This window comes from Diplotaxodon limnothrissa, linkage group LG10 (genome assembly GCF_057381915.1).
Source record: "Diplotaxodon limnothrissa isolate DT_005_m linkage group LG10, D_limnothrissa_male_GT1.1, whole genome shotgun sequence".
Classification (NCBI taxonomy): domain Eukaryota; kingdom Metazoa; phylum Chordata; class Actinopteri; order Cichliformes; family Cichlidae; genus Diplotaxodon; species Diplotaxodon limnothrissa.
The window spans coordinates 14,822,992-14,848,027 of record NC_140605.1 but is presented as its reverse complement, the minus strand read 5'-3'; the positions used below and the strand labels follow the sequence as shown (position 1 = coordinate 14,848,027).

At 42.9% G+C, this 25,036-nt stretch overlaps 1 protein-coding gene across 1 annotated transcript; it reads right to left on the bottom strand.

Annotated features, from left to right (window-relative positions):
* Positions 1-385: 385 nt before the first annotated feature.
* sipa1 (signal-induced proliferation-associated 1) lies at positions 386-16,385 on the bottom strand. The gene is made up of 15 exons (XM_085364454.1): positions 15,278-16,385; positions 14,521-14,645; positions 14,254-14,442; positions 12,669-12,843; positions 12,238-12,341; positions 11,146-11,303; positions 10,233-10,839; positions 9,873-10,147; positions 9,065-9,454; positions 7,322-7,448; positions 7,102-7,234; positions 6,101-6,199; positions 3,952-4,024; positions 2,721-2,799; positions 386-975 (listed from the first exon to the last, which is right to left on the bottom strand). The coding sequence occupies exons 1-15, from the start codon at positions 16,383-16,385 to the stop codon at positions 832-834; spliced, it is 3,786 nt and encodes a 1,261-aa protein (XP_085220580.1). The 3' UTR covers positions 386-831.
* Positions 16,386-25,036: the final 8,651 nt, after the last annotated feature.

The window sequence follows — 25,036 nt, the reverse complement described above, 5'->3', positions numbered from 1 at the left end:
GTTATAGTCATTACATCTTTTGAAGTAGAAGGCTGCCTACAGGCTTGTAATCCTCATGTCTCCCCCCTTTTTTCTCCCTCCTTCTTGTTTTTTACATCAAGGCCTTCCACACTATCAGCCAGAACCACACTCAGACATTGCAACTACATACTACATGTCTGGCAGGATAGCAGTACTACAATTCACATATATTACTGGTGATATATATATATATATATATATATATATATATATATATATATACACACATACATACACACATACATACATACATACACACACACACACGCACACATATGCACACATATATACACACACACTTTGTGTGTATATATATTTACATACATAAACTATATATATATATATATATACACTTTTGGTCATTTTGGCTAAAACACCACCAAACATGCTATTCAGTGTCTCTCAGTCTTTTAAAGCAAGTGCTATTAAGCCCAGCTCGTCAAGTATTTGAAGCAATATATAGACGCACACACATCCACACACACCGAATCATACATACACACACACACTACTAGAAGCACTCTGGCATAGCACATCAACACAGCAGCCTGTGTCGGTCAGTCTGCAAAGGTCATCACTGGGTGATAAATGTCTTTTTTTCCCCCTAAAAATTGATTTGCATACTCCCTCACCAGCAGGCAAGTCCAGGATTCAGGACAAGAGACTGTGAGATTAAAGAGGATAGGTATGTGTGTGTGTTTTCAAAATATGTCAGAACAAAGTAAATGTGTCGAGCGTAAAAAAACCCGCACTGTACGATTTGCATCACTCTGCTGATTTCCGTGCGTGCACGCACGTGCGGCGGTGAAGCTAACAAGGCTTGTTGACGTTGCACAGCAGCTCGGTGACTTTGATGAGACGGGCCACCGTGCTCTGTGACTCCTCCTGCAGCCGCTGGTTGTTCTGCCTGAGGCTCTGCACCTCAGCCTGCAGCACCGCCTTGTCCTCCTTCTCCTGTAAGACATCGGCACACAACAGAACAAAAAAAAAGCTGTTGCTCAGATGGCTGTGGCAGGAATGGGAGGAGAGCGGCAGGTGCACCGGTGGCTTTAAGCAACTTGTGGGTACAAGTCATAGACTGTATATAACAGTCTCTGTATGCGGTCTTTATATACAGTCTATGGTACAAATAAACACACAGAGTGATGAGATAAAAACAACACAATGTGGTGTGAGCAAGAATAAAGTCGCATCCCGAAACAGCGCAGAAACAATTAGTCAATCACTTGTTTGAAAGAAAAGATTTTTTTGCTGTTGTTGTTGCTGTTTTAGACATTTATCAGGTAAACACAACCAAACATTTGCTGACTTTTCACTGTTGCATATCATTTATTAAAATCAGTGCTTTAAGGGCGTCTTACAGTGGGGTGTAGGGCTGCAACTAGGGGTTATTTTCGTGATTGAAAAGTCTGATGATTATTTTTCATTGAACACTTTCACCGATCGATCACATGCCAGAAACTATGGAAAACAATCACATCAAGCTTGCAAAAGTCCAACTTAATGTTTTTTAATATTGCTTGGTTTTAAAGTAAAACAGAGAAAAGCAGCAAATCCTCATATCTGAGAGGCTACGGCACTAAGAAGCATTCAGTTTCTCTCAATCAACTAATTGTTTCAGCACCAAATGTTCTGTTTTTAGTTTGTTTGTTTGTCTTGTTATTACAGCATTGGAAATTCGGAGGTGAATGATTAGAAAAATATCCATTAGATCTCTCAATGCTGAAAATAGGTATAGTTGCAGTCCTAAACAAGGACTTCAAATAGAAAAAAACTGCCATATGTTTGCTTTGTACATATACAGTACAGGACATATACAGTGTTTGGCAAAAATAATAATAATTAAAAATAAAAAAAATCGCAACACAATGCCCACTTGTCTGTAGTAGCCATCAGATGTGGTTAAAGGCTCCGGAAACGTTGCGTAAAGTGGCCTTTGAGTTCCTGACACTTGCCGTTTTCACACATGCTCTGCACCGCCGATCTTTTCTATAAATCACCCGACGGGGTTGCGTGCTCGAGCGGTATAAAGTGCACAAGAACGAGTGATGAGAATCGTGCAGGTAGCTCAGTTCACAGCGAGTGCGTGCCACAAGTCGGGCCTCCCGCTCGCTCTACTCAGGAAGCACCCCTTTCTGCACCGCTTCGAGCATTTCCGCTAGTAAGAACACTTCTGACGTGAGTTAAATACGACAAAAAAGGGGAGCTGCACACAAAAGTCCTGATGTGACTCATCAACATCGTCTGGAGTTCATGTGTGAAAATGGCTACACAGCATTCAGAGGTATCGACATGAAAATAAAAACAAAACAAAACAAACCAACAAACAGAGCACATCATCACATTATCAAAGCACTGAAGGAGTTGTCATAAATACATGTAAAAATGTATAATACTGGAATTTCAAAAGAAATCTGATAATAATTTCTGTACACGAAATTATAAATAAATAAATGATTTTTTATAGTGTTTTTTTTTGTTTGTTTGTTTTTCGTGTGTATTTAATGCATCTGTATAGCTGTGATTCGACATGAGTAAACAAAAGGCTGCACTGGCAAATGGAAATCATCTCTCCGCAGTGACAGAAGCTTAGCGATTTAAGTGATAGTTTCTTCTACCTGCTGATTTTTCTGCTTGAGCTGAGGATCCCTGAAAAATGTTACCCACAGAGAGAAAAACATTCATGGAAGTCAAAGCACCTTTTGCAGGTCATCCTGCAGCTTCTTCAGCATGGCCTCCAGCTGCGACACCTTCTCCTCCAGGTGGCCTGGAGAGTCACTGCAACAGAGAGCGGCAGTGACACTTTGTCAAAAGCGATCACATGACGATGACCTCATGATTTCCCCCTTTCTAATCCGAACAAATAAATAAATAATATCTTGAAAAAATAAATGCATGAATATAACACAAAGCGTCAGGGTGTTTCAGCATCCCAGCCGTCAAATCAACAAAAGCCTGCAGTGGAAAAGTTTTCCTTTCCTCTCGAACCAAATGTGTGAACTTTTCAATTTGCTTGATTGCTCGAGACGCCATCTGTCGCTCTGACAGCCTCGGAGCTCGACGCTTTGTCCCTCCTGCCTTTTAATGAAACTTGTAATGCTCACACATCAATTTACAGTAATTGCTACATCCGACGAGCAGAGCCGCTCTGAGCGAGCGCAGTCATCCCACGATGCATTTCGTCTGACTGCGGCTGTACATAATAAGTACACCCCACGGAGCGAAGCGAAAGCGGCCTCCCAGCAGTGAATTTAAAGTGCGATAGGTTTAAACGACAGAAAAGGGCAGAAATTGCAGTGTAGCGTGTTTGATCTTTAAAGAAACTTCATTTGGTTTTCATGACGATCACCAAATACGATCTGACAACTGGAAACCCTCCCCCATATATTTATAAATTTGCGTGTTTAATAACACAAAGGTGGGAAAATGCGCTCTAACTGCTGTCAGCGTCACTCCAATTGTTAACTATAATGTGTGCATAACTTGAAGATTTTATTGTTGTGTTTTTGATGTGAACTTGATTTATCAAAGAAATATTCACAACTTTGTTTTTGCTTATCTACTGTTGACATTTGTTTCGGTCTTTGTTTTGTCTCCGGCAGATCTGCAGGACTTTGTTTGTTCAGTCTCAGCATGGAGGAGGCGAACAAGGCCACTGAAGACAAGTAAAAATGGAGCTACAGTTTTAAAGAAAAAAAGCCACAGCAGTGAGTCACACACAGAACTGCATCACCGAGTCAGCAAGGGGCTTCTCTTTATGGCGGCGAGAAGCCATCACGTTGACTCAAACAGCTGGATGTAGTCTAAATAACTGAGTGAGAATAGAGGTGCCGTTCTAACTGAATTGAGAAAAGGGAGTAATTCAGACAAAGGCGCTAACTACAAAGATGTTGAACTGCTTCGGCTTAGACGCACTTTATAGCAACCCACCTCTCCTTTGATTCTTTTGGCTTGCCGTCAGTTTGATCAGCGCCTGCTTGGGAGGGGTCTCCGGCTTTGCGGTCTGCGATAAGGAACATTATTCACATTATTATAATGATCATAAGTGATATATACAGTAAATTAAATAAAATGTGATGAGACAGAGATGTGAAAGTTGATGAAGTCAATAAAGATGTTTTGACTCTATGCACTCCTGTGACAAGCTAAGTACGCTCTCACTGCGTTTATAAGAATTAAGAGGGTAAGTAGGAGTCAGATCCTGCTAATCAGTTGCACTTGGTTAATTGTCCATCAGCAGGTGTGATCACCTCTATAAAAGCAGAAGTTTTGGTAGTTTCCTGCACCTACACCTGCACCTTCACATTCAGTTAGCAGCTTAAATGTTAAAGTTGGTGTAGGTGCTAATCATAATAATGTTAAGATTGCAACCGACCAATCACGTTGTTGTGATGTCATTTCTTTGTAATGTGGAAAAAAAACCCAAACACCTTTGTTTTTATATAAAACTCTCGTCTGGAATCATCTTCTTCTTCTTCTACCTCAAGCATTCTAAATTAATTCATACAGTTATTAATAACAATATTAATAACAACTATATAATCAATTTAGGTTTGCTGTTAGCCAAATTAAGGTACTCATGTTGGTTTTCAGAAAAGTGTTAGCTAACTGCTTGACTAATGGTAAATAAAATCTCAGATAGGCTCACTGGTCAATTGGGATGTTGATCCTGGACCAACAGTATAATGATGATGTGGGGACGACACCAACGTGGGGATCATGTGTTAAAGGTCATGTATGGTAAGAAAAACACTAAAAAAGTACGACTTATTTGGAAGGTTTGCCAGGAGAAAACCTCTTACACAAAAACTTGTGGAACAATGTCTTTGGACTAGATGTTTGGCATTTAATGCCTGATGCCATATTTGGCCAAATCGCCTCATACCAGCTGTCCCGCACGGTGGTGGAGGGGTGATGCTTTGAGCTTGTTTTGCAGCCACAGGACTTTGCACTCATCAAGTCGACCGTGAACATTTCTAGAGTCAAATGTGAGGCCATCTGTCCACAGCTAAAGCTTGTATTTTGCAACAGGACAATGATCCTAAGCACAGCAGCACATCTGCAAAAAAATGGCTGAAAATGAAAAAACTCGGGGTGTTGCAATAAGTCCAGACCTCAACCTGACTGAAAGCTGTGGTGGGAACCTATTAATGCTGTGCATAAAGAAATGCCCGCAAACCTCAATGAACTGAAGCAACATGTAAAGAAGAGTGGGCAAAAATCCTCCACAATAATGTGTGAGACAAATAATGTCACACAGTAACCAATTACTTCAAGTTATTGCTGCTAATCGTGGATCTACAAGCTACAGAATCAGGGATGTTCTTAGTTTTTCAGACGACTGCATGCCCCCCTTTTTACAACACTTTTATACAACATGCAACTTTTTGTGCCCAAACACACCAAAGAACACACCAACATTTCTGACATGCTACACACGAAAACTGTTGTGACTGCTCATTTGATGCATTGCTTGCTTGGCACCATGCTCGCATTAGCTAACTGTTCCCAACAAATGATGCCCGCAGGCTGAGGGCTGTTGACATGTCCGGCAGACAGGTAGCATTTGCAATACTCTTTACTTCCAGTTATTTTTTATTCTATTTGTTAAGGTGGTGCAACAACAGTGCACCTGAGCAGTCAATCTGGGAACCCTTATGCTATGTGGCCAAAGGACAAACAACTAGATCACTCATTTAAACATCTATTCCGGATCTGTTTCTTACAGGAGCCCTTGCTCTTCTAAAAAGAGTTTCCAGCATCTTAATTCTGGCTGCAGAGGTTTGTTTCTATGCAGTATTAGCGAGGCCAGATGTCGAAGTTCGGCTGGGCTTAAAGTTTAGTCTTTCTAAGTGGTCCCAAAGGTGTTTGATGGGGTGGAGGTGCAGGCCAAGTGGCATTCATCCAGGATGCTTTTAGTTATAGCGCATAATGGGTAGCTAATTAAGGCAATGTTACAGTTATTTACTTACAGTAAAGTGAGTCTATTTTCCTGTGATTGTGCAGAACATTTTAGGAGCTTGATGCATTATTTACAGTCTAATCCACATTTATCAAGTATATATAAACAGTTCCTCACCCTCTCGTGACAAAGCCTCCAGGATGTTGCGGCAGGCTGTGGCCAGGTCAGAAATCGACTGCCACTCCTCCTCAGTCGAATCTGTTGTCTCCGAGAGAACTGTAACACAGAGGAAAAAGTTCACTAAACATGCCTAAGATTATAGGTAACAGCGCAAGAGGACTGGGATGTGTGAAGCAGCTGATTCCTTCTGGTTCTGCAATAGCAAAGAGTCCCCACCTGGGGGTGCTGCTGTGTTACTGCTGGTCAGATTTTAGAGCACAGATGAGCTGATGTGCCGGCTTGGCCATGTCAGACCAACTAAGATGAAATTTATAGGAGCACGCGATCAAAATATAGTACATGAGAGTTACGGTGCAAGACAGGGAGCTTTAATATTTTAATAGTTTTGGTGAATTTTTGTGAATATAAGGGTTTTAATGACATTGAAGGTAGTGAAAAGTACTGGTTTAAGACATATTTTGAAGCTAAATTTCAATGAGAGAACCCTGCATCCCCCTGAAAAAAAAATATCAGAAGACTCTGATGATGAGAGGATGAGCAAGTGTGCTCTTACAGCAGTTAAATGATGAGTCTCATAGTCTCAGTGGAGGCAGAGCAGATGGTGTAAGAGGGGTTCCTTGAATTGGGGCTGCCTAAAACTCCACCCCTCCCACTACCCATCTGTCCCCCTTTTATCCCAGCCTTGGCAGGGGGTGGCAGCGGAGCAGGGATGATATTAGATTAGCGGAATAGGGGGCAGCGTGGATGAAAGAGGAGGAACAAAGGGGATGCAGTGGGGACTAAAGGGAGGATAATGAAGAGAGGATTTTAAGGCAGAGGAAATCTGGAAAAAGGAATTTGAGGTTAAATCAGGCAGAGATGATTCGCAAACATGTGTAATTGTTGTATTTCGGCTTCATTTAAGCTGCGGCTGTGTCTGCTGTTCTGTCTGAATGAGATTTTCCCTTTTAGATTTTGTTATGCACATACAATGAGGCTCTAAATAAGCATGCACTTACTCTTGGTGATGGAGTTATGAAGACTCAGGGCTCGTGAATTTCTTTCAGCTCGGTCCACACTTGACAGCCGCAAAGACGAGAGAGAGGAGTCACTCGCCGAGGCTTTGTCATCGCCAAACTCGGCTCCCATGAACTGAAGACAAGACAGAGTTTGAGATGAAGGAGAGACAACGGTGTCGGAAAGGAGACGGAGAGGTGCTGCGGCGCGCTGTTTTTTCACCTGCTCGTCGCCGAGGGGAACCTTCGGTTTGACTTCCAGGATCAGATCAGGTGTGGCATCCCTCAGCTCCCCGATGTTCTCATAGATGTGGTGTTCAACCTTCAACCCCACGTTGTCATACACGTGCCTGCACACCGGGGCGGAGGGAAAGAGGGTGTTGAAAAAATAACCCCAAAAAACCCAATGAAAATTGGATGTTGAGGCTTTATTTTTTTAAACCAATCTAAAGGTCAAAACAGAAACCAGAGAAGTAATCCCCAGGATGGCTCAGATTTGAGCCTGATTCACATTTACTGTGGCGCACTCGCAGAATTATCTGTCAAATATATCATGTGATGCCGTCCAGTCTAATTTCTCAGTACTACTTTGTGTGACGATAAAAAGAAGTCAAATTCGATTTAGCGAGCAGCAGAATTTAATATTATCCTCATGAATATTTCCTTTATGCACAGCGTTTTCCTCAAGCTGACCAGTGTGGTTAAAGGGATTTACCCGAGACAGATGCGGAGGGGCCTTTGATACTCAAGAAAATGAGGAAAGAGTGCACAGTGCAGATCATTATGTAAGTAACCTCTGAATTGAAAGCAAGCTTGCTTCATGGCTATCATTCTTGACTTGTTTGTATGGTTCTTGAAGATGTTTTTGTTTTGCTTTTCATTAAGAAAAATCACTAGCAGGAGATCAACTGCTTGGCCAGTCAACCTGCTTCATGACAATTAGAAAAGCAAGCGGTGGAAAGAGTCTTCAATTTCAGTTCATATTAAATCAGGAAAAAGGGATTATATTATCAAAAGTTAGCTCTATGACTGTGGGGATGTTAAATGTGCTATACTATCATCAGCAGTATTTACGGCTTGTCGTTGCTTGAGTAGTTTTTAACCATGATACACGCTGATGAAACTGCTCCTTTCTGTTATCAACCCCCTTAATCGTTTATTTGCAAGAACAGAATATTGTGAAAATATTGTTCCTAGTTAGAGATCTCCGACTGATATCATCAAACTTCTGTTTATTCTGAGGAGATCAGAAATCCTTCTTCAGGTTTAACCTAAACTGTTTGTCATTAATATTTTTTAACAACGCTTCATTTGTTCAGAAAGAAACTATAGTGACTATAATGGATAAAAGAACAAGCACGAGCACCACAGTATCCATCCGCCCTAAAGAATAACAGTGGGAGTGAGCTTATCCCAGCTGACACTGGGACTGAAATACAGTGTTTTCCTCTGAAATGTAGTCAAGTAGAAGTGAAACATAAATAAAGACTAAAACATATCGCTCGAAATTGAAGGGAGCTCTTGAACAATTTGAATTTTGAAGCACAATATTGATTTCTGCTGACTGCTGTTACGTCCTTTTCATTCATCAAGATCCGATTTGCGTTCATTTTTTTGAGTATTATATCCTAGTGTCAGTTTACTACACTACACTTTCTACATGAGAGAAAATAAAGTTAAAAAAGCAATTTGAACAGGAACATCAAAGTGAGTATACAATGTCAAACATTTAAAAGTGGAGGCGCTAAATTCCCTGAAGATAAAATCAGTCCGTGCCTCAACTTCTGAACCAGAAAAGTGACATAAAAACAAAGTGACGGAGATTTTGCATCATCAGCAGATGCATTTAAATAGCCTCTATAAAATCTAGCTTCTCTTTTTTTCCTTGATTTTCATTTCTTGTGTTTCTTCATGACGCCGCCGTAACACTTCAAAGAACACCTCTATAAGTTTTAGTCGCACTCACCCCGCGTCGCAAGTGTCGCTGTAGGACAGCTGTTTTTCCAGAGAGTAGCTGCGCGGGAGCTGCGAAGCGCTGCCCTCCTGGCCCTGATTGGCCGGCTGGTCCTGCAGAGATGTGGCTCGTAACAAAGGTAAGCTGGGCATTGTGAGGAGCGAGTACGGATTGCGCTCGCTCTCCACTTTATCGCAGAGCTGCTCTTCGCCTTCGTCGGTCTCCGCCTGCGCCTCCTTTGTGTCCGGCTCCTCGACCCCGCCCGTCTTCACATCATCATCCTCTTTTTTTGCCTCCTCCTCTTCCTCCCTTTCGTCCAGCACCCAGGCCTCTCCTGACTGATTCTCACCGGGCTTGCACTCTGCATCCTTGATGGCTTTCAGATACAGCTCAGAGAAACTCCTGCAGAACATGGAGGAAAAAAACATCACACACACAAATTAATTTAAAAAAGCTAACTAAGCTGAAACTAAGATGAGATGGGAGGAAAAATATCGTTGACGTCTTTGTGAGACTTTGCGCTTTGTTGTAACGAAAGAAGAATTTTGAGCATCGGTTACATTTATCTAAACAGTCCCCTCCACAGCTGCTTCTGTCCTGCCTCTGATCTGAATGGAAAGGTGGTGGTAGCAGCAGTGCAGCATGTGACAGTGTGATTAAAGATCATTAAAGGGATTGACTTGCTTCTAGTCAGCTGGTGTGACACTGACTGCAGGCTGTAACCCACTAAAGAGTGAGAGGCGAGTAGCTCTTGTGTTGTTCCGATCTGACCTGTCCCACAAGCCCTGTTCAATACCCACGACTCCCTTCTCGTCCCCACCTGCGAGGCTTGCCGTTCTCGTCCGGTGGGATGACGGTGATGTGGATCTTGTGGGCGGTGCGGAGCAGCCTGGTCCTCTCGTCGAGGCTCAGGTGAACCAGCGAGTGCCCGCAGAGCCTCACCACGCGAGCCCACAGCTGCAGGCCTCCGCTCTCAGCGTAGCAAAACCGCTGCAGCTCCGTCACAAAGCCCTCCTCGTTCATCAGGAAGCCGGGCTGCCCCACTCCGTCGCGCAGGGGTGTGACCTCCAGCGCCTCGCAGCCCCGTGTAACCAGCTGCAGAAGAGCAGATTCGGGTGAAGGAATGAAAAAGACGTAAAATAGTCACGCAGAAATTTCGATTTGGTTCACAGTCACCCACCTCAAGCCTCTGCACCACCTCTCGTATGTCTTCTGCCTGGTTCTCCATCATGCTGATCGACACCGACTCCCCGCGCTCGTAGAAGATATCTAAGCAGGGCCCCCCGTCTTTGGGCTCTGTCACCGCCTTCCAGCCAATGACATCGCGACAGGAGCAGTTGAACACCACCTTGCGCGAGTACCTCTCGATGAGCACCACCGACTCGGTCGACACGGCGAGCAAACAGGGGAGCTTGTGCTCTCCGGCTTCCCATTCATCTATGCTGTTCACCATCACCGCCCACACAAGGGCCCCATTGCTGTGCAGCTCGGCCCCTTTGGCGCCCTTCATCTTGTCTTTGCGCTTTCCGCCCAGGGAGAGCAGGGGGAACTTAGTGGAGGAGTCTATGGGCGTGGTGGTCACGTAGTTTTCCGCCAGGTCCTTCAGGTATTCCTGACGCGTGCGGGTGGCCATGGAGCGGAACTTCTCTGACTTCTCTGCAGCATTTTCAGCGTTGACCGCCTTCGCCAGGAGGAAGTCTCTAAAGGCGGCCGAGCGAGGGAATCGGGCACCTTTGGGGAACAGAGGCCCGAATAATGGGATGTCTTTAGAGCGTGTCACAGCCACCCTGAGAGGAAGAGAAATGAGGAGTGAGGAGAGGGTGCAGCAGGAACATTCAATCTATGTCTTGTTTTGTTTTGGAGTGTTGTTGCGACAGAGCACACGCAAATACCAGGATGTGACTCTAACACCCGCAGTTTTTAAAAAAAATTTTTTTAGATCGACTAAAAATCCTTATAGCTTACTTAAATCTGCCACTTCTCACACAAAGAACCCAAATCCCTGATTTCCTTTTCCTAAGTGCTTTTTTAATTTTAGCTGCTAAAAAAATGTACAAATTCTCGTTAAACCCCTGAGAATGATGGAGTCAGACCTGTAGTAGGTGTTCTCGGTGCAGGGCTCGTGAACTTGCACGATGATGAAGACGTGCTGGAAATGGGAGCGGATGGACTTCGGAGTAAAGGGCATAGCGCCCGGCTCCTGAAACACGATCGTCACAATGTCGTTACCGATGTGGCGCTTCCGCAGCAACTGATGAGACCAAACAGAAACACAGACATTAATTAAACCAGAGGCCATTGCAGCTAATTAAACCTGAGAACAGTTACCTACCAAACAAAAACATTTAAGGGAAGAGCAGACAGATAATGCTTCAAGACAGGCCTACAAATGAAATAAGCGAGTTCATCATAACAACGATCGTGTTTTACCAATCGGCCCATTTACTCATGACTTCTTCCGTTTTAATGCTCTGTACATGACGCATTAAACGTGAACAAAACAATGACAATTAATCATGTTTATTAGAATAAATAAACTAAATAAGTTGTAAATACTCCTGCGTCTTTTCATCTGAACTTCATTAATCATACTTTGGGAGATTTGTTGTGATTTAAATCGCTTTTCTTCATAGACAAACATATAAAAATAGATTACAAAAACCCAAGATATAAACGCAGGCTTGGCTGTAGATTATTGCACCGAAGCTACCGGAGCCTAAACCGCTGCTGCTGCTGCAGAGGCTGCAGATTAAAGAGGCAATGCAGTGCCCCATCACTGCCATGTAAAATCTTTAATCTATATTAACATGCAATGTCCAGTTTCTTTGCAAATGACATCAAACAGGCTTAAACCCTAGACGGCACGTTAAAACACGACAGCCGGATGAACAGAAGACGGCCTGCGAGGCAGCAGTGAATACCTTCATGGTGGGAGTGAACACTGGGGGGCAGGATTTTTATGTCATGCTTGTTGTGGAGCGCAGAGGCTTTTTCTGCAGCTTTTACTAAAGCACGACGGTACGCAGAGAGCTACGTAATGAAAATCGTGGCTCATTCGGTCTTTTGAAGAATACTGAACAAAGGCTGAAGGAAGACTGCAATTCTGTGGAATTGTGTTGTGATACACAAAGAGCAGGAAAAGGAAACCATGTGTCACGGGCCTGTTAGGTTGTGGCTGCTGTTACCTGCTGTGTGTTGTTGGCTGTGTAGGGCAGCATGGTGGACACATGAAACATAATCTCGTAGTCCTGGTAGCGCGTGTAGAGCGAATGTGTCCCAGTTGAGTCGGCTGCACAGGTACGCAGAGAAAGAGACAGACAGGTAGAGATTTAGCAGAATCAGTCAACGTCTCTGAAGGAAACACTAAACTCAGGCTGTCACAGCCGGGATGAAATGTGTCCCGTTCGCTGTTCTCCGCTGCTCACTCAAGGGAAAACAGCTCAGAGATAATCAGCAGTGACTATGCTATTTTGCAGGCATTACTCAGATTACATGTGGCTAGATAGGAGTTATCTTCGGCTTTCTGTGGTGCACTGATGCCCTTCGGATAATCGTACTGCGACAAGGTGAGATGTAGCCAATAGATGTGGGTGTAAATGAAGTGTCTGTAGCTCACTCTTGTTGTCCAGCTGAGCTCGGTATTTTTCCCAGCCCTTCAGTCGCACCCGTTCCCCGAGCAGATCCAGAAACTTCTCAAATGCCGGCCCGGAGCTCTCGTTGTTGTACATGTCTTCCTCTGAGCTCTGCCCGGCCCGGCAGTACATTATCCCAACCTTTCGCTGAAAATTCAGCTGGAAGATAGAGAGGCACAAAAGTTATTGAGCACTGAAAAATATACAGAGTTAGAGTGAGAACTCTCATTTCTAGCCTTTATTTGATATTTTACTTTACAGGAAAAGGCAAGGGAGTTGGGTATTACTGAATGTAAACATAATCAAACTCATCACAGCTCCCAAGACTTTTTTAACTGGTCATTTCTTGCAGTTTTACACTTTCCACCCAGATCACTTTGTGTCTATACGCCACTCTGCCTTTAATCATTAGTTTTTATTAAACTCGCTCTTCCACAGCACGTCTTTTGTCCTTTCTTCCTCCCATCACCTCCAACTGGTCGCAGCTAATGGCTATCCTGATGTACTGGAAGTTTTCCTTCCCACTGTCACTAAAATATTTGGTTATAGAGGTTCGTCTAAATGTGTTTTTTTTTTTATCTCTACTGTTGTAGAGCTTTATACCCAGGGGCGTAATATTATGAATTATCTTGCATAAATAGGCTATTGATTTTCTTTATTTATTTCAGGTATTACCAGCAAAATAGTTGCATGTTTAGTCATCGTGGAATTTACACAGATTTATTTATTTATTTTAGACCCCCCACAAAGTTACGCCGATGTTTATCCCTTACAGTATAAAGCATCGTGAGGGGACAAGTGTTGTTGTGATTTGGCAACATGTAAATAAAATAACATTAAATTGAATTAAATTGAATATATAACTTCAGATGTGGGCTAGAGAGCACCTACAGGATAATGAAGGAGCTTCAGCATTTGGCAGGTTCTGCAATGTCAAAAAAGTCAATAGAAATAAAGAAATATGGGTTTTAAAAAAACGACTTCAATGTTGGGTAATCAGCAAAAAATATTTTGCATCTCACTAATTAAATGTTTGGTGCATTTTTATATTTATTAGTACCTTTTGATTTCATTATTTAAATCTCATAATTTGTTTCTTTTGAGTGTTTTTCAAACAAATTGGGACACTAAATGTTTTGGGCTCAGGATGCGTGACAAACAAATGTTAAAATTTTTAATCACGACAAAATATGAAGTGTTAATTAAAAACAAATTGAAATTTGAATGAATCTTACTCAGTCAATAATATTTGCGATAAATACAGAAGAAAAAGCAACGGCTCCAAGTCAAACAATACAGGAGAAAAACAATAAAGTGAGAGCTTTTTGCTTTTTACTCTTTCTGCAGCACATAATCAACTTGAAAACAATTAGCTTACAGCTCCAGTTCTAATGGAATAGAAGCAAATGTAATAACTGGGTTAAATGACCTCTTGGACAGCAGTTGTAGGCTTTTAACATAAAGTGGAGAAAAATACACAAACCCTATCTGATGCCGTTTGACACAATTTACAGTTTTCTGCCCGACACATGCAGCAGTCTTCAGTATCACCGGTGTCGCGTTACTCACCCCCTGTTCATCCAGTTTGAGCAGGGTGTCCCGCACCTTGGGGGAGTTTGAGGCCAAGCGAAGGCAGTGCTGGTTCAGCTCAGGCATGATGAACTCCAACAGCCTCTTGGGAGTCAAGCCTCTGGGGGTCGTGTGTCGAGCCGCAGAGGGCACCGACTCCTCCAGGATGGAACCTCGCAGAGTCTTCATCTGCGGACGGGATTCACACTCAACACATCCGGTCGAATCAATTTTACACACAGGACAGGAGAAGCGCGCTGCTTTTACCTCTGTGGTGCGAAATATGATTCTACAGTTGTTCTGAGCGCCGCTGGATCCTTCTTTCTCCTCTCGACGGAAGCTGATGGCCACCGGCCCGAGGCGTTCGTCGATTCCAAAAAAATTCTGATGTTCTGCGACGGCAGGACAGACAAATAAATACTGAGAGGAACGAGACCGGAAGACCCACAGTGGGTCAAACAACTATCAGAGCACCTATAAGGCTTATAAGGACCTGTACAAAAATTATAACAGAGGGGAGGTGAGGGGGATTTATATGGAGGACCAAAAATGGCAACATAATGTAAAATGTAAAAGAAAGAGGTTCAAAACCATAACTCTATTTTGCATTTTAATTTTCATCTATTTCATCTATTAAAAAAACAATCTCAAAGTGACTAATATTTACTTTAAACCACCTCTCTAAGCAGAAGACTCTACCTCTTCATATCAAGGCAATATGATGGCAAACTCAACAGTTGCTGAAAATAAAGTGACTCAGGTGCAATTACTCCTACCTACAGCACTGAAGGGAAACTGAAGGCTCTTGACCCTTTATTACTCACAACACACACAGTAAACACTCATATAAATAAACACTCACAAGGAAAGGCTAAATTAAAATAAAAAGCATAAAAAAGTGACTGAATGAATTTCACATGGCCTATAAAGGACGGGAAAATTCCTAAATCTTGGTGAGTGTTAGACTTAACAGGGAACAGCTGAAAAGTAATTGATCGTAATCCTTTGACACTGTGCCACGTACCTTTCATGTAGAAATACTTGCGATAGTAATGGGCTCCCAGATCAGCATGCTCTATGAAGTAGTTGCTCTTGCCCTGCTGCTGCACATTGCTCTCTCTGGGCTCTTCCAGGACCGAAACTGCATCGTTGGGGATGCGAAGGCTAGACCAGAGTCCCTTCCTTCCCTGGGATCGACCCAGGCCCGCCTGCTCCTCTCCTCCAGTCTCGTTGCGGAAGTGGGGGCAGCTGAGGAGGAGCTCGTTATCGTTGCCATCACCTTCATCTAGCATCATTGACTGTTCGTTGTCTTCTGCGTTCCCTGTGCTACCACCCCCGCCCTGCGCAGGTGAGGATGGGGTGGACAGGGAGAGGGGACGGGGCTGGGAGGCAGCTGAAGCCCCTGAGGTGATATTCTTTTTCCGTCCAATGCTGTCTCTGTTTGTGGCTACCTCGGTTAGGTCAAACAGGATGCTCTGCACGTCATAGTGAGCAAAGCTCCTCACCCAGGCTCCGCCCCCGATGTTGTCATATGGAACTGGTTGAGGGACCTGAGAGGTCGTGGGTTTAGACTTTTTGCTAAGACCTTCAGGCTTTGGTGGCTTAACGGGTTTTGGGCCATCCACCGTGCAAACACCTCGAAAGTATCCATCGGGTTCTGGAGGGTGTCCCTGCAGCCCTAAAAGCAGGAAAGGGTCTTTGAAGCGGAGGGCACTTGGACTCAGGGGTCCCTGGTCGTCTGCTCTTGGCTCCTGGGCTTGAGTCTGTCTCTCGAGTGATGACAGGCTGCCGTACTCCCTGTGTAACAGCACACCTGTGTCTCCCTGAACCCCAGCATCCACCTTCTCACCAACCGCTCGCGCTGTTTTCCCCCCCGCCTTCCCAGAGGAGTCCAAGTCCCCAAGTGTGACATCGCTGTTACTTCTCTGCATGATGTGCCCCCGGCCCATGGACCGCAGGGTCAACCCGGCGCGGCTCGGGGTGAGGCTGTCCGCTTCGGCCCCATCGCCGTCCCTTCTTGGCGGCCACTCCACTACACCCGTTTCCCTCTTGGGGTCAAAGTTGACTGCTGCGATAGGCGGCCGCTGATTCTGACGGCGAAACTTGCGAATGAAGAGGTCGTCTGACTGCATGGTGTCCACCTGACAAACCAACTCCAGTCCAGCGGTATTTTCTCCACTCTGCTCCAGGGCTTCCCGCTAACCCCACCCTCCCAGTTAAATTGTTGTCCCGGTCTCTATGGCGCTGGTGTGAAATGGGAACACTGAGCGAAAGCAGCAAACTCAGTCCTCATTCACACCACTTACGAAGGCTGACCTTCTTCTCCACTCTCAGGCTCTCACAGATGCTGTGTGAGACACTGCACTCTGTCAATACGTTCCCAAGTGTGGAAGATGAGGACACGCGAAAAAGTGCTCCTGTTTTCTGCAGCGGTCCATCCAGGTGTGCAGATGTGTGTTTAGGTGGTACTCCAGTTGCGGGGTGCTCCTTCCTGTAAAGGATGTGAGGATCATCACTGGAGCCTGACTCTGTGTCCTCTGATTAAGAGAGGCTCCTTATGTATCAACACAGCGTCCTTCCGTGTGCACGCTTTCAGTGCCTGCGGCCTCTCTTTCGGTCTTATCCACCGGCAACCTGTACAGAAAAGAAGAGGAAGAAAAATATAAGTTTGGACCCCATCGTCACATTTTACCCACACTGATATAATCTCAATCAACAGCTTTATATTCAGCCCGTAGCAGTTCACCAGAAAAAGATTTGATAAACAAGTACTGAATTGCAACAATAAGGCAGTAAGCAGGTCTGACGTGTGTTTTATTGTTGAGTAATGCCTTGTACCTCTGTTTTCTGTTTTCCCTCATTATTATTCTTTCCTTTAGACACTTTCCGTTCCAAAGTTTCCCTAAATAGTTCCATAGCAAACTTAATACTCACCACATCCACCCCGCACACGCTCACAATAGACAGTATTAACACAGGGGAGGGTCCTTCCTGGCTTACTGACAATGTGCCAGCATACAAGCGAAATAAGTGTACGCCGTGTCTCTTACCTCCCCTCCACCCCGACACTGTGCATTCGCACACCACCAAACAGTTTTGTAGTTCACTCCCGCGCCAGTATTCAAACAAATACGTCAGTATGGACAACAAAAAGCATTTTAAATAACTGCAAATGCCGTGTTTTGCGACAGATATTACTTTCACTATTTTGAGAGTCATTGAAAGTCAAGAGGGTTTGAGAAAACGACAATGAAGCAGAGTGCTTCCCTGTTTTTAAGCCCTAAAAGAATTCATCTTTTTTTTTGTTTCAACAAAGCCGACTTACCGTCAAAGTGGATTCTGTCCTAGGTACAGATCAGCCTGTTTGTGTCATCGTTTGTTGCTCGCACCCTGTTTTGGACCAAACTGACGTCAATCAACTCAAGCTGAAACCTTTTTGTCGCTCTCAATAAGGTACGAAGCTTCTTCCTGTCTAGTTTTTTTTAAAGCACCCATCTCCTCTATCGAGCTTGCAGCCTAAAGAGCAGGTGCAGCGGTGCAGAGCGCACACACATTCACATCACACTGACTTACATTCATTTCCTTCTCCCAACTCTAACGCCAACCGCTACTTGCATTAACCCCGGCCCCCCTAGAGGTTTTTATTTTGTCCCCGAAAAAGGGGTCGAGTCCCCACAGCGTGATTGTGTAAACTATTTTAGGTCCCCACAACATGCACAATACAAGTACACACAAACACACACAACACAAAAATATGCCAAATAGTGAGGAAGTCACAAGAAATCTTGGTTTCCCCTCCTTGCTGCTGCTCACGTTCGCTTGATTTTTTTCACCCAAAGAGAAAATATCAACGTGCAGTTTAAACGTTGGCGCTAAAAATGCATTTTAAAAAAAAGCAAACGTTGAATAAGGATCAAATTTATTTGTTCATTTGCTCGCGTGTCAAGATATGCTAATGAACGTGAAGGTCAGCTTATATCATCGATATGAGCACTGTGAGCAGGAAGTTCTCTCTAAAGGAGATTGTGTCTAGATTTGAAAAAGGGGAAACAATGATTATTAGACTTCTCTATTATTGTTTATTCTAACAAAGCATTCATTGGAACACATTCAACATTGCCTTCAGTGCCTATTTTTCCATTATTCTGACAATATGCTTTTATAGACATGTTATCATTGATCTGAACTGTGTTATAAACTAATAATACACTAATAATACAAGCTGCCATAGATTTTCAGAAGCTGTTTTGTGATTTCTTACTGATAAAAATTGAATCTGCGTTGTGTGCACACCTCTCGATGACTACTTCAGACAAACATGCTGTGTTTTCAGCATTAACTTAAGTATATTTAGTTGGAATATCCTCAAGTTTCTAATCCAACCTAAAAGCAATCACCATCTGTAAACACTCTAAGTGTAAATTTCTCCTCAGGTTATTTAATCCCCAAACTTTGTAGAAACAAGCCAAGGACGTGACCTCAGCATTCTTCGTGGTACCTCGAGGCTCTGCGTGTACGTAAATGTTTATCCTTACGGCTGGCTACTATCTGTAACAGTGTTACAGATACGCTGTGTGAATGAGTAATATGTGTAACTATGTGTAAATATAATATTACTTTCATATCTGTCTGAACTAGAGTGAAGACGCTTATTTTGCATGCCTGGAATGGGAAAGAGAAAGCACGGTGAAGTACTGAATTAGGGGCAAAAGTCTTCTCATTTTTAGCACCTCTGATTAAGTCGGGGTTTCCCGTGGAAGCCCAGAGCGGACTTAATTAACGCGACGATCTTAATCTAATACTGAAAAATTAAAATGCAATTCCTGAATTTTCACAAGTGCTGTTCACTCAATATCGTTCTCTGTTGAGTGCACTGTTCCTTTGGAAAACAACAGCCACGAGCTGTCCTCGTGTTTTAATTTTGAACTTAAAAACACTGACATCAAATGCGCCTGCTGATGTTTTAGTGTAGCTGCATTACATAAGGGGTTTTTTGCTCCATTTGAATTTCATCTACCGCAGAGCTTATTCAATCTATGTAAATGAACTGTTAAATGCTGTTTTACTTTCTGTTTTGAAATTGTGAAAGGTGGATATTGCTTGCACTGTATTTTAGTATTATAGTATTGTTTTAATTAGGCCCCCAGTAAGCTCCCATACTCCTCTCTTTCATGCGAGACTCCTGATCTGACAATGAGCACCAGTTAACCGCTTTGCTTGCCTCTGTGTGTGTGGAGTGCTGCAGCTTCTGACATTAAAAACCTGCTCATGTTCCCTCCTGGAAACTTTCAGATGTTCAACACCTATGTGTGCACAAATGATCTGCGTCTATGCCTATCTGCAATCATTACATGCAGCGTCATCTGCATGCTTCACAATGCTTTGAAAAAGTGTGAGCAATCAATTCTCTCCACCGTCTCAGAGTGGGGGTGTAGATTATTGGCAGCAGGTTGTTTTTGGAAAAAAAAGATTTAAAAAAAATCGCAGATTGCTTTCATGTTGTTCCAACAACAATCTGAATGCCTGAGGTCCACCAGAAGCACTCCTTCTCTCCACCAACACACAGTGCTGGTTGAACTTGGACACTTATCAGTCGGCCCTTTGTAAAAATTCACATGTTCCTGAGCTTCTCGGGACCTCAAACCATGAATCAGTCCTTGTTTCCATAGCAACCTGCCTGGTGCCACCCTCTCTATGTGGCATGTAGTCCACCGAAGCTTTAGAACAACCCTGTTTACCGAAATAGCTCCACTTTTGTCAAACAAGCCCGCGACTGGTGACGCTCATGTTCATAATGTATGGTAAACTATAAGAACAAGACAACCTCCAAGTATTCACATGTGACACCATTGCTATTTCAGCTACACTGGCTTCCTGTTGAATTGAGTACATTTTAAGATCCTGGTCTTGACATTTAGAGCCTTGCATGGATTGGCACCTCCCTACATCTACGATCTGCTACAGCCCTATGTCCCCAGCAGGTCCCTGACGTCATCTGATCAGGGCTTACTTGCTCTAAAACAGACCACGATGAGAACTAAGGGTGACAGAGCTTTTGCCACTGTGGCCCCGAGACTGTGGAACTCTCTCCCTCATACATTAAGAACTCGGTGGTTGTTTTTAAAAAACAACTCAAAACTCACCTTTTTAAAACTGTTTTTGGTTCAATTTCTGCCTGTTTTATATCGTCTGTTTTACCCTTTTATTATTTGTTATCTTATGTGCAGCACTTTCTGATTCTGTCTAGAAAGCTATATAAATAAAAAATTTTATTTATTTATTTAATTTATTTATTTACGAGGAAAACAAGGTGGACGCTGTCATGCTGCGACTTCCTTTCATAAAATCAAAACATATTTGTGACTGATGGGATTCATATTTCTCAGTTTTTAAGAATGAAAGTTAGTAACAGACATTATATACAGTAGGTGTCGCATACATAGACGTGTATCAGAGTGATGGCCGCGGGATTACAAAAGCGACAGTTTGCACTGCAACAAAACACATCTGTGCATCCGACAATTTGTCTCGATGCTCCAGCTTTGACAAAATCTAACAACATTACAAAATATTACGGTAGCACTCAATCTGCAAACACATCACAATGTGTGACTGTTTTCCACAGTGCGCCAGCTGCTTAACATCTGCCATAAATACGAACACACGCGCGCAGTGGTGACCTTGTTAAATTGCTGTTAAATGATTATTAGGATTACAATAACTTACTTTACACATATGCGGTGCACCTCTGTACCAAATACATGTCACAGCTCATTTACCACAAATTAGTTCTCATATTTTTTTTTTACATGAAACCAGAAATATTAAATGGGCGTTCCCAAAGCTCATCTTTAGGATATTTATAGGTGCTTCTCCAAATGATTACTGTAGTTCCTCATAGGTTCCCATTGTCCTGGAGTACCTGAAACTGATCATAAGCAGACATCTGTGTTCTGCTTTTGCAACGTTTTGCTATCATAATCAGACAGAACTGAACTGGAAGCAGCTTTAAAAAAAATGGCACCGAACTTGGCCGATTTGGTTGATTCGCATCTTCACACGGGTGTATTTTCTACATCTGAGGGAAATGTACAGAGTTTCTTTCATGCAAAAGAGCAATGTTTTAAACATTGCTGATATACACTTTTACAAAAAAAAAAAAAAAAGCCTGCCTTTTCCATACATTTGCCAAAACAACTGGCCATGCATGAATGCACAATCCATGTCAATACAGTGCATCTTAAATTTAAAAAAAAAAATCTTATTTATGTCAATTAAAATAATGATTAACGAGCTTCAGAGGCCATGTTGCAATGAGATAATAAAAGTTGTGTCACCTGCTAGCACTGTCCTGACCCCGGGTGTTTACTAGGCATGATGGGTGTGTTTAGCAGTTCAGAATGAGCCTTTAGGGGTGACTATGCATGGAACCATGATTAGTCCAGATACCAGAAGGGTAATGAATCTGTCTATTTGACAGACTCTCTGTATGTAGTGAAGCAAGCCTGAAACTAACTCTAATCAAAGTCTAAATCCTGAAGAAGCAGTAGATTCACTGTGGGTTTCAGCCACCACCAGGCAGTGGGGTGACTTCACATGTGTCAAAGGAATAATTAGCCACAGTAACTCTGCAACTGCAATTTATAGACACAGCACCCAAAACAGTCTCTGTTTTGGGTGCTGTGTTTTGGGTTTGACACTGAGTGAAAGGGTAGCACTGACCACGGGAGATGGAGTAGAGCCATTATTTCTGTGGCTTGGCCCTTTTAGCTGCCTCTCAAATTCTTTGCTAAGTGTTTTACTACACAGCGGATGATTCATCCATCCTGAGTCCAGGTCCTGGTCTTTCTCAAGCCGTGCCTTATATGTGTTCCACGTGAAGCCAGACGTTATATCCCAATCAGAGCAACAGCTTCAACGGAGTCTGACGTTCTGATGTTCGGACAAAAAGCATCAACATTAATTGAGCAGGTGAGTCTCCTCAGACATATCAATATAATTATTTTTCCAGCAGCTCTTAACTGATATGCACACTCGGTTACCTGGGTATTCATCAACTTGACCTGCGTTACTTTTCCAATAATTTCTAGGTTTACATTTTCTCCCCAATTTTTCCAAACCCGTAAAACACTATTTTAAAATCTCACGATTTTTCTTCTTCTTTTTCCTGTTTGAAAGCAAATCAGTCCCTTTCTTACCTTTGAACACAAAACGTCTTCAACAAGATCTTCAACAGAGCCACACTGGTGTCAAAAATACATATTCTCTCTGAAGTCACTGAAGAGAAACTGTCCTGTGTGTTACCACGACAGAGAAGTGCGTCATATACCTTGTGAAAAAGTACAAAGCAAAGAGGAACTGGTGTTTTTGTCCCAGCCCCCTCAAGTTTCTGTTTAATATATTTAGGAAGCCATTATTTGCATTTTTAATGTTTTTGGGGTTTTGTTGCTACATGCACATAAACTGCTATGGCACAAATCATTGAAAACCAGCTTAATGTTTTCCCAAGATCTACCAAGCTGAGCAATTTTATGAGCAAATATCAGTCTGGCTTAAACCAAACTCTAATATGACCATAAGTGGATCATCTCATAATAGCAGGACTGACTGAGGGTGCAATAAAAAATAACTTAGGATATTAGGCTTGAGACAATAAACAGTAACGGGAAGCTCTTTTCTCAAAAGCTTTCAGTACAGCTGATTGTACATTGATTGTAAATGTGCATGTGCATGTGATGATTCTGTATCTCGCTGGTTTAAAATCTATTAGCACTAGAGGATCCAATATCCTAACAATGCTGTTGCTACTAGAAAAAGGCTAAAGCTGATGCCATCATTATGATGCCGTTCATATTCTAACACAATAAGGTTAAACAGCAAGTCGCTGTCCGTGGAGATGCTGCTCAACTTTCTTTTCAAGATATAGCATGTAGCATGACACATCAGCTATCTACTCCAAATATGCACAAACGCGCCTACATCCACAGATTAGCCTACGTCAGATGACGCAGGAGTTGCTGGAAACTATGCTTGACCTCCCCCGATGCTCTCCAAGCCACAGTTTGACCACCACATTACCAGAAACTTGACCCGTAACTGTCTGGGCTGGCTAGCGCAAACCACTTCAACTGTTTGAATTAAATGGCATCAATAAAGAGCACAGAATGTGATTTGATCATGATTTACACCTTCGTGATCTGGTTGCGTTGCCATTTAAATTGACTTTTCCCCACACGTGATCTCTGTCACCCCAAATTAGCGAAAACAGCAGCTTCATTCTCCTGCCTATCATCCAAAACTGCTGGTTGGAACTGGTCCTATATAAATAATATATAAAAATGATTGCAGTTTCTTTGTTTTTCTATTTAGTTATATATTCAGTTGTATAACCCAGGCATGCACCTCATGCTCTCCAATATTTTTTTTAAAGCTCCATTGCATCTGCTAAGATCACTGGGAGGCTGCTGCCTGCTTTTTCCTGCAGATACTCCCATGATGCAAGAGCCAGACTCCATCCCTGAGAAACTTAATAATACATGCAGACAGCAGTGTTTAATACTGCATCTCAGAACTCGGCCTCTGGACGGTAATGATCTCCGTGTTACGCATGCTAAAACAGTTTATTTTAATGCCAAGTAATGCTTCCCGCATCAGAAGCCATGACAATATATGGCTCTTGATTTCGTCGCAAAAATTAAAACCTGAAACTTTTAAGCGAAAGGGGAACGTGAACAGACTTCCTGTCATAAAATAAGCTTCTGAAAACGTAACTTATCTTTCACATTCGAGCTTTATTGCACATACTAGTATGGATTCTAATTTTCATGCTGCGAAACTGTTGTACTGAAGAGTGGAGCATTTAACTGTGTTCATCTCAATCTGAGTTTGAGGCCTTCACTTGCATCACAAAGAAGCGAGCCCCGGTCCATCACTCATCTTACAAGTGGGAAGTGGAAACCTGAGGCACAAACACTGAGGCTCGACCTCTTCGTCATATCTGAAGGTTAAACGTTTAAAGGGAGAAACTGATTTTTTCTTTTAAGAAAAAGAAGAAACATATACTTCAGTTTGTAACTTTCATCAGACATTCATGCTTCAAAGAGAATTATTCTTTAAACATACCTGACCGGGTGAAAATCTTTAAGTATTATCTGTCTTTGCATAGTGCACCAGATGGGCTTTGAAGGACCATTACTGCTCTGGGCTTGGCTGGCTTAACTGATGACAGTAGGTGAGTACCTCGTCCGTGTTAAGTCCAGGACAAGGTTAATGCGCCTCTTGTGTACAACGTTAGGACACACGCGGAAGTCAGAGGAGAGTCAAATTAAACATGCACAGTTTTGGGGAAGTCACGGCCGCTTGACTTATTTTGCACCGGCTCATGCGAGTCTACGTCCTGTGAAACAGGAAGAGACGAGTGACTTTTGAACTCCGAGAGGATGTGTGTCGTCATCGTTTGTACACCACACTTATTGGAGACTGGCTGCCACACTGCAGAGTGAATGAGCACTTTTTTTTTTTTTTACTTTGTTAAAGTGACTCAACCTTCAGCTCATGTGCTTTTATCGTAATTACCGCCGATGGCGCAGCCATTGCAAGCGTTTGACCGTGAAAAAAAAGATAGCCTCCCGATCAAGACGATAGAGATTTGATCTGGTTTCCCTTTGGGTGAAGCTGCAGCAATCAGCTTAACAGCTTAGCAGCAATTAGATCTGATCAGTGGCAAAAGTTACTGCAGGCTTATCAACTCCATCACGTCAGGTTGTGGCGGTCATTTCGACCT

What these genes read in the sequence shown, in the direction of transcription:
- sipa1 (XM_085364454.1), bottom strand. Translation starts at nt 16,385, where the DNA reads ATGCAGTCAGACGACCTCTTCATTCGCAAGTTTCGCCGTCAGAATCAG. An exon ending in ACCGAGAACACCTACTACAG is followed by an intron (nt 10,840 to 11,145) that starts GTCTGACTCCAT and finishes TCTTCCTCTCAG; the next exon opens with GGTGGCTGTGACACGCTCTA. An exon ending in TTCCCCTCGGCGACGAGCAG is followed by an intron (nt 7,235 to 7,321) that starts GTGAAAAAACAG and finishes TCTTGTCTTCAG; the next exon opens with TTCATGGGAGCCGAGTTTGG.